This window comes from Benincasa hispida, chromosome 8 (assembly GCF_009727055.1).
Source record: "Benincasa hispida cultivar B227 chromosome 8, ASM972705v1, whole genome shotgun sequence".
Lineage (NCBI taxonomy): Eukaryota > Viridiplantae > Streptophyta > Magnoliopsida > Cucurbitales > Cucurbitaceae > Benincasa > Benincasa hispida.
In genome coordinates this window covers 42549219-42559938 of record NC_052356.1, presented here as the reverse complement: position 1 = coordinate 42559938, position 10720 = coordinate 42549219, and the positions used below count along the sequence as shown (strand labels likewise).

The 10720-nt window shown below is 34.5% G+C and overlaps 1 protein-coding gene across 1 annotated transcript; it reads left to right on the top strand.

Annotated features, from left to right (window-relative positions):
- Window positions 1-221: 221 nt before the first annotated feature.
- Window positions 222-6923, top strand: LOC120084058 (putative protease Do-like 14). The gene is given in 10 exon segments (XM_039039960.1): window positions 222-251; window positions 2549-2677; window positions 2679-2709; window positions 2797-2928; window positions 3371-3578; window positions 4318-4399; window positions 4501-5813; window positions 6189-6286; window positions 6482-6618; window positions 6702-6923. Coding segments are annotated over 7 exon segments (786 nt in total). The 3' UTR covers window positions 4675-5813; window positions 6189-6286; window positions 6482-6618; window positions 6702-6923.
- The last annotated feature ends 3797 nt before the right edge of the window (window positions 6924-10720 follow it).

Here is a 10720-nt window from a genome sequence, read left to right as displayed (position 1 = left end):
CAAATTTTCTTAATTCAGGCTTATTTTGAATCCCACAACTCAATCTAGAGCACCAAGAGGATAGTAGGAAAGATCTTGGGGTAGTCTACAACAAGATTCAAAGGAGATTTGCAGTTGGAATTCAAGCTTTGAGAAAGTTTTACAAAGGTATGTCACGAAACCTATTTATTTCTACTGAAGCATGTTTTCATTTCTGCCAAAATTAAAGAATTAGAGTGCTTATGGATCCTGGTCACTTCCATTGCATGATGGTATGTTCCAATACCAAGTCAGTTTCTGTAGGTGAATGAGCTCAAAATGGCTTAAAATGTTGTGTAATAGGTATAGTCACAAGTTTAGCGTTGGTTAAATTGAATCTTTTGAATATTTTCTCACAATAGCTTGATAGATTGATGTTTAGAATAAAAGACTCTTTGCCTCTAGTGATTTCGATCCCAAGGATCTTTTTTGACTGGCTCATATCCTTCATGCCAGATTCTCTCCTTAAAAGTTCTTTGACATGAGTTAAGTCTTCTTTAGAGCTCCCTGTTAGGAACATGTCGTCAACATAGAGAATTAGGTATACCTTGTCTTTATAGGAAGATGAATTGACATAGGCACATATATCATAGGTACTTCTCTGGAGTCCAATGCTATCAACGTAGCCATTAAATCTTTTGTACCAGCATCTAGGGGACTGTTCAAGTCCATAAATTGACTTATTTAGAAGACAATATACATCATCTTTCCCCTTAACCTAAAATTCTTTAGGTTGCACCATATATATGGTATCATCTAGATGTCCATATAGAAAGGCAGTCTTGACATCTAACTGATCTAATTCAAGGTTATTATGAGCAACCAATGATAATAGAAGTCTAATAGAGGTTTATGAAGGAACTCTTATTCAAAAGAATACATGAGCGGAAGTAAGATCTTTCTAAGCCCATTGTGACATAATTAAAGACATTCACAAACATATAGAACAGTTATACATCTTCTAACAAATTACAGCATGCTTTCATAATTAAATACAAAAGGAACGAGAGACATACCTTTAAAGAACTCTTCTTCTAATGATCTCTCGCTCTCGTGAAGACTGGAACAACAACCACTCACTATCGCTTAAAATGCCACCCAATCTCTCGTTGTCGCTTAGATCACGAACAATCTTCTCCACGAACAAGCAACCTCTTAGACACCACCACTCGACAACCTTGATATTCTTGGAGTGAGAATCCAAGAGGTGTGGGCTCTGTTGGATTTGGTAGAAGGATGGAGGAAAGCAATGATCGGACTATACGATCAAGCAAGTGGGAGAATGTACTGTCTATCGCATAGAATTTGTATGCTTGAACGTTTAGTAAATCTCGTTAGGTACACGATCGTTTAGAAAAATACACTTGATCGTTTACACGATCGTTTGTAAATCTTGCTTGGCACGCGATCACTTAGTAAAACACACTAGATCGTCTACACGATCGTTTAGTAAAAGACGCTATACACAATCGTTTAGAATCTCACTTAGAAGCCTATCATGTCGTCTCTCGTGAGCTAAATGATTAGTAAAACACTTAATGAAGCGATCTTCGACAAAATGAAAACCCTTTTCATTTTATCCTTCAATTATTCAAAACTGAATATAACCTCCCACTTTCACGCATGATTAAAGGAGAAACAACACACAATTATAATATAATTTTTTAATTATAAATAAATATAATAACTAACTTATCATATTATGTTTATAACCTATAGTTTTAATATCACATCATATGTAACATTTAAACTATAGTTTATTTCTCCTTTATTCAATATAAATCATATTTATATCAAAATTCCTCCAATCAATATATCTCATACATCATGTCAACTATATCACATATAATTGAATCAGTTTAATTATATCATATATAATCATACTTCCCCCAGTTAATTTGAACACTTCAAACTAACCGAAAAACTGATTCTCAACTTGAATTCATTGAGCTACTAAGGATACTTTATGGACCTATACACTAGAAAAAATTCGGGCTTTAATATCGGTTGGGAAAAGTAAAATCGAATGTATAATGTCGGTTTGAAAAAAAAAAAAAAAAAGATCTTTAATGTCGGTTTTAAACGCGACATTGAAGATGGGCTTAATGTCGGTTTAAAACCGACATTAAAGGTGTAATGTTTTTCTTTTTTTTTTTCCTTATTTTATTAAATAATATATCCCTAAATCCCTAAATCCCTAATCTGCCGCCCTCTTCAAACTTGCACTCCCTCTATTCACTCTCGTCATCGAAGAGACCACCGGCATATCCCCAAATCAAATCTTTGAAGCCGCCGAGATCTACCTGTCCACAAAATCACCTACGACACCGGCCGCCCTCCCATGTGTTTTTGCCTGCTCATCGATCAGTCAAGGAAATTCTTCTGATGCCAAGGGGAACCGGTTTACTGAAAAGGAGGTCTGTATCGTGTGTGATGCCAAGTATTGTAGCAACTGTATGCTTAGAGCTATGGGTTCAATGCCTGAAGGTCGCCCAGTTTTGTATATGGTTTCTGCTTTAACTGAAAATAGGATGTGAGAAATTTTGTAGGACTTTCGTTATGTTCTTCAGGAGTCAGTCCTGGTCTACCATCTGGTGAAAAGAAGGAATCATCATGTTTGAGTAGAGATACAATTGCAAATGCAACAGCAGATGTTGGCCCCCGCTGTTGTGAATATATCGTTTTCACATGGTACTCGAGTTGGTATTTGTAATTTTCTATTCTTCTGACTATGGGTTTGGTGAAAACAAAATGTGTTGTAAGAGTTATTTTTCTTAGGTATTTACGGAATTGCTTCTGCTAAAAGTATGGAATCCGGAACAATTATTGACAAGGATGGCACAATTTTAACATGTGCTCATGTTGTGGCTGATTTTCGTGGTCCACGAGCTGCATCCAAAGGAAAGGCAAGCAGATATATCAGCCTGTTTGTTTGCTTATCTAAACTTCACAAGTATACGATTAGCGATCCCATCTTGTTCCATAAGATGTGTTGTAATATGAACTGAAACATATTTTTTGTTGCCAATTCTTGATAATTAGATTAATTTGTTCTCATGGTGATGGTTTGTTTTCTATGTTAATGTATGTTTATGCATTGTTTACAATTATGTTTGACACTAGTATTCTTATGGTGAATGTCCTTCTAGCTCTTCAAACTCTTAATAAGCTAGGAATATCTTATATAGCTCTTTTCGAGTTTCATATTTGGTCCAATTAAGTTTATGTGTTTCTTTAACTGTTGGATGCTTTTGAGGTGCCGAAACTAATGAATTGGTTTATAATTTCTCTTTCATTGTTTAGCTTTAATTTATTTGTTTATTTCATTTGTGAAATGAAATGATACGGGTAGAGGTTACTTTACAAGATGGTCGAACATTTGAAGGGACAGTAGTGAATGCTGATTTTCACTCTGATATTGCCATTGTGAAAATCAATTCTAAAACCCCTCTTCCCATGGAAAAACTTGGTTCTTCAAGCAAGCTCCGACCTGGTGATTGGGTTGTAGGAATTGGATGTCCACTTTCGCTTCAGAATACTGTCACAACTGGTATAGTAAGGTAGTCAATTGGAGAAAGTTTTTCTGTCTTTGACATGTTAATTCTTTTTATATCTTCGTCAATGAAGACATAAATGAAAGGTTAAGAATCACTTTGGTCCCTGAACTCGTTTGTAACGATTTAGTTAATGTCTTTCCAAATTTATAACAATTTACTTTAATAGGTATCAATGTAGCCATTATATATACTTTACAATTTGTAACTATTTAGTCCAAACATACTATTAAGATTTAATGAATTTCTTACATATGTAGATTGATAAACTGATTAAATGTCAAGTTTCCTTATAAATTATAAAGATTACAGCGTTACAATTGATGAGATGTTTCACGATGGAGACTAAATGATTAGAAACATGAAAATATAGGAACTAATTTGTTAAAAATTTGTAAGTATATGGACTACATTAGGACTAGATTATTACAAATTTGAAAGTACAGGGTCTAAGTCGTTATTAATCAAAGTTCAAGGACTAAATCGTTATTTCTATGAAAGTTTGTGACCAAAATTGATTTTAACCTTAATGAAACAATCTTTTCTTAGATAAGAATGAAACAATCTTTTCTTCAATGGCTGGCACGGCAGAAGTTTTATCTGCACTTGCGATGCTAAAAAAATGGCGAAGATTGAAAGAGAATTAACAGGGTAGATCAGATTTAGAGTTTATGCAGGTTTGTAGGTTTACAGTGCTGGGCATTGACTATATATTTGGTTGTCTACTTTTCCTCCTTTGATTCAGTTTTGTTGATCGTAAGAGTAGTGATTTGGGTCTTGGTGGAATGGGAAGGGAATATCTACAAACAGACTGTGCAATTAATGTGGTATGTAACACATTTTGTTTACTCATTACATGGCTTATTGTGGTAGAACTTGTTAAGTATTCAGTATAGTTGGCATTCTTTGATGGGTACTTGTCATGTAGGGAAATTCTGGGGGCGCTCTTGTTAATGTTGATGGAGAAGTTGTTGGTGTAAACATTATGAAAGTTGATGATGCTGTTGGTTTAAGTTTTGCCGTACCAATTGATTCAGTCTCCAAAATTACAGAGCAATTCAAGAAAAGAGGGTATAACAATTTTAAAGACTATTTGTTGTGAGTGGATTGTATCGTTGAATAGACTGATAGATTCTATTTGTGTGTAGAAAAGGTTTGTCTCTTTGTTTTTTCTCTCATGTTCAATTCAGGCTTTAATGAAGATTTCATAATTTCAAGTCATAACTTTCTCCTTATTTAAATGTTTCATCTTTATTTTTATATAATTGCTTTTTTTTCCCCATTACTATGGCTTGTTGTTTGTTTGAATGCTCAATCTATGTTATCCTTTTTTTACGTGGGAAGGCAATTTATGATGTTTAAATTTTGTAGTTACACTTATGGTGTGTGCTGAAACATGAATCAATCATATATAGTCATGCACGTTATTATGTTTGATGGTTTTATACTTGATTCAAACATCAGTTTTACCATCTAAACAGTTTTACCATCTAAACAGTTTTACCTATGATGCCTAGTATCCCTGTACAATCAAGTATGTGAAGTGTTCAAGAGAGAGCTTGGCATGATACCGGATAAGGTATATTTACTTGACTAAACCTATTTCATATAATCAGATTATGCATTCATTCTGTTGAATGGAGATTACTTTTGCAATCTGACAGAAGCTAGTTATCTTGATTGTGTTACTGTTACATATGAGTTGGCACTTCTGTTTTCTGTATTCTGATCACATTATAGCACGTTTCAATGTGCGTGACAAGTTGAAGTTTCATTAACATTTGGCCTTTCATATGATTATATAAATGTGATTATGGTTATAATATTAATTTTTCTCCTTGGATCAGAGTCTGCCTGAGGTTCATGCAAATGCGGCAGAAACATTATGTGCTATAGCCCGTAATGCCCCATCTGCTCTTGCTGCCAAAATTTATAGCCCCAGATTGACCAAGAACCGCCTCTTTATTTTTTCAGTTTTTATGGTAGTATGTAGATAAGTCATTATTGTTTTGACTTATCAATCACTTATGCAGTTTTGTTGCAAGGATATTTGATCATGCTTTGGAAGATTCACATTCAAAGTCTGGCCTTGTGCATTCACTTTCTGTATGCATTTCTTTGTTGGATCCAAAGAGATCATCAGCGTATTCTCCTTTGTTTTACTCTTTCCGAAATCAACATATGTATGAATGTCCAGTTCCTGTTGATCCAGAGACTGTTGGTGCAATGCTCCTAAACTTGGTTAGTGTATGATGCTAGTTTCATTTATTTGATGGTGCCTTAGTTCACACTTGTGCTCTCTATATTCTCTAAATCAATGGGCTAGATGTATAAAAGAAACCATAGAAGGCATACAACTATCAATATGAGGTCAATAATCATCAAAGTTTCAGAGAAATATTTAATCGTTATTGATTTGATATTGATAGGTGTGTGCGCTTTGTGGTTTCTCTTATACATCTAGTCCATTGATTTGGCATACATGTACACAGTAGGAAAGCAACATTGTGAGTAGCACTATGAATACAGCAGCATGGTCTCCATAATTGCAAATATTTGATTTACTTGTGGGAAGTAAAATTATTCTATTAGTTTCTGATAGCACTTGCCTCACAGGTGATTTGTTAAAACTCTTAAACTTGTCATCTGATGATAAAGTATTACCCACAACATATGGATAAATACGGCCTCCTCTTGGAAAACATCGTTTGAAGGTAGGTGCTTAATTTGTGTTGTATAAATTTATATGTTCAAGGTATGGCTCTCTGCTAGAAGTTAGGTTTAAGAGAATTTTGTTTTAGAACTTGATATTGTTCTTGTGTGTTGTGATGTGTGTTTTCTTAAGTCATATCCTGTTTTCTTAACTCATATCCTAACTTCAATTTTGCTTCTTTGCAATAAACTTTCAGGAACTATTGACATGGATCTGATTGCCACGGGAATATCGACAAGCGAAAGGATGCGAAGGGAGAGTTTATTATCGGCAACTCGCAACATTATTATGGAGAAAATGCAGCTTGGAGGACCCTCCATGCGCCTGGCCGAGGTCTGCTGCTAACTTTTACTGTGTGCAGTAACTTTACTTGTTAAGTTGAAGTTAAATTCTAAATATTTCCAATTCTTCTGTAGTTGCTGGATGAGTTGAAGAAGAAGAATCCTAATAATGAAGTCCATCTCAACAACGTATATTACATCTCTTAATCTCTCAAACCCTCCCAAATTTATAGACAAATAAAATTGTGTTGCCCTTACACAGAAGATTCTGTTGCCCTTGTAAAATCATAATCTTTGTATTACTTGTAATTTGTGTTTTCAATGTCTGAATTATTGTACGCCTTTTAAATTATAATTCTATAGCAGAATTTGCGGATTAAATGTAATAGATTTACAATCCATACATGAATAATATGTCATAGCCATAGCGTTCGATGATGATGTGTCATGTTATGCTTTTTTACTGAAAAAATGGATTTGGCAAGGGAACTTTAAAAAACGGACAATAATTGATAAAACGGATAGATTCGGGCTTCAATGTCGATTAAGATTTTTTTTTTTTTAAAAATAGGTTTAATGTCGGTTGCAACCGACGGCTTTAATCATTAAAGACCTTTAATGTCGGTTGCAATTGACATTGAAGGTTGTGTTATTGAAGCCCTTTAATGTCGGTTTAAAACCGATATTAAAGACAATTGACATTAAAGGGCTTTAATAACACTATCTTTAATGTCGATTGCCAACTGACATTAAAGCCCGAATTTCTTCTAGTGATAGTTTGAAGCTCCAATAGTACGATAACCCTTCATAGATCCCTTGTAAGTACAGTTGAGTCAATTTACCGTTATGCCCCTTATAATTACATCTAACTTCTTAAGTACCATTGATTCCTCTAATGAACAATAAATCTTACTCCTATTATGAGTGGACACCTCTCGGGTCATGAGAAGGTGTGTGGCACCACATCATTCAAGCCCCGAAATCAACCCTTAAGGGAGCAATCTATCTACTTACCCCTGCTTTGAGGAAGGAGTGAATTCCATCTTGTGTAGTTGAGTTCCCAGCTCCCCAATAAGACGAATCCCTAAAGTGGTAGGTTTAAGTCGACAATCTGGCCACTTGCACCTATGCAAATCAAAGGGCTGCCTTCATAGGTAGGAGTTCCCAACTCACCTAGAATTAAGGTCATGTTACCTATGGTCATCCTAGTGACATGAAAGTCTTTGTCATGAACGACGTCATATAACGAGACTAAACACTTCGTGGTCCGATCCTATACAAATTTCTTTGTATATGACACCCCTGCTTGCACGCCTCCACATGAATGATTAGGATCAGACCATCTGCAGTACTTTACAACACTTGTAACACCTACAAAGCGGGCCATATCCGTAGTGTCACCAAGATAAGGTTTCTCTCCTTTATTCATATACTACAGACCATTTAGATTTTCACTTAAGGCATGATCCACTTGTATGTCTCCACATACATGCTTAAGTTACAACGACAACCAGGGATCTTAGTTCATTGGTTTGTGGTTAATGCAAATAAAATATCTCATATTTCATAGATAACAGTGAAGAAAATATTTCATATTATTGCATCACAAACGTTTGTTCATACAAGCGTTTACAAACTACAGGACCCTACAAAAGATTAGGGCATCAACCCTAACAATTTGTTTAACTATTGGAGGAAATATCTCTGTATAATCAATGCTCTCTTTCTCTGTAAAGCCCTTAGCTACTAGTCTTGCCTTATATCTAGGCTTCTGATTAGTAGTTACACCTTCTTTCAACTTGTAGATCTACTTGGATGCTATTCCTTCTTTGTCTATCCCTAACTAATGAGTATTGTCTCAAATTAGGTTGAGCTTCAACATTTTCAACTTGCTCATATGTAGTATCCTTTTCTTCTTCAGAATCACTATTGTTAGTTTCAACAAACATGCAGTGGAAGAAAACAGAATCATTAACCACTCTAATTCATCAATTTTAGCTTCAAATTAAGCATGTTCAACAAATGAAAATAGGGTTTCAGAAATATCTGTTAAGACTTTCTTCAATCCACGAAATCAGCAGCAATCTTCTCCTCTTCTGGTTGTGAACCACCACTAGAACTTCTCTACTATCCTCTAGAAACCTTAGATTGAGTTGTGAGACTCAAAATGATATGAATTTGGGAAGAATTTTAGAGGAAAAACTGGTTATTTTAGCAGAAACTTGAAGAACCCTTCTTCAAGATTTTTCTTTATATCCATCTGAAATCTGCAGGTTTTATCACTTCTAGCCATGCAACCAACTTGCACTCCTACTTAAACTATTGGAGTGGAATTGAGTGGAATATGAGTCAAAGATTCAAGAATTGGAAAACCCCACTAAATGGGGGTTTTCCAATTTTCAATTAAATTCAATTTCCATTAAATTGAATTTGAATTTTTTTCAAATTATCAACAAAAAAAAAAAAAAAAAATTAAAATTGATTTAAAACCAATTATTTGAATTTTATCTAAAATTTGATTTTAATTTAATTTTCCAAAAATTAAACTAGACAAAATTGATTTTCTAATTTTGAATTTTCACAAAATTCAAAATTTCAATTTTAAATTTAATTGATTTAATTAATTCTATTAATTTAATATCAAATATTAAATTAATTAAACACAAATTCCATTACCATAAATCTCTATTCATGTAATTTTGATATTTAAATCAAATTTAAATATCAACCTATTCTCTAATTTCGTTTAATTCAACAATTGAGTGAGTAATTATATCGCATATTGTTATATTAAATTTATATTTATCTTTATCTTTTGCGTTGCTTATAAATGAATATGAATATGATGCTCTATGCACTCAAGTGTTTTGCGATAAAGATATTGTTGCGATATTACGGTCTATGTGTATGCATTGATGGTAATATACTTCGTAGTATGCGATGATGTAGTGCGTGTCATAAGTTTTCTTATGCTGAAACCAAGTATAATTCCAACGCAAGTTTCTCAGAATGGCCTGAGGTCGAACACGGGGATTGTTGTTGTTTAGATGTGATACTAATCTGGTAAATGTGACTAGTTTATCATAAAGAATAAAGAATTTGGTTTGTACAGAAATGTAAATTACGTTGTAAATAAAATGCGATGATAAAATAAATGACTAAACTATTAATGATACAGGGTGAGGACTGGCTGTGAAGTTGTACAAAAAAAATCTAATGAATGCGATGACAAGTCTTGTGAATGAATCAGAAAAAGAATGAGTTGAGGGAGAGGACATCGCAAGTTCGTCAATCCCGTTAAGGATGCAACTGAGGTTCCGCTTTCTTTTAGCTTACACCTTTCAATGATCGGCTGCATTCCCATACGTCTATGGTGAAACAGGGATGAACGTAATGAACGTAAGGTTGTTTCCATCTCTGGAAATACTTCTCACATTAGTTAATGCATTCTTCCAGCCTTCTCTTGATAGGCGAAATGACATCTTCACTTCTGCTCTCACAGGTGAAGATACCGTTGAGTATGCTTTAGTTAAGCTCACCCGATTGCCTTACAAGAAATAACTCACTTGCTTAATTCTTCCCTTTTTCCCAGGAGATTAAGGACACAAGATGGAGAAAATGGATGATAAATGTATGGAAAGGAATAGAGAGATGATAATGATGACGATAATGATATTTAAATCTAAAAATCAGCATTTGATACATGATTTGTGAATGAAAGATTAAAGAAAGATGAACACAGTAGATGAATGAAAGAATAGAAACAAATACGAAAAGAGTGTCAATGTCTTGACACAGATCCCGATCGGAAACATTGTACTTGCCGGCATGTGGATGAGATGGAGTGGAAAGGTTCCCTCTCAGGCTTGCTTTCCCGGTAGAAGTGACCTCTTACATAGGGCTTCTGCTTCAGGAATGGGAAGAATTTCTTGCTCAGAGATTCACCTTTCAGCCTTGTCTCGTCGTTTTCTCGGATTTTCTCTGTAAAGTCTCTTCAGACCAGCCTCCTTAACAATGAATTCAAGGAAGATATTTATAGACCTCGACTCTTGTATTGGTGGTCCCACTGTGTAATTCTGATAATTCCTACCATGGTATAATGGAAAAGTCCGCTCTGCTCCACGATCAATCTATTAGAATCGTACAACAGAAAG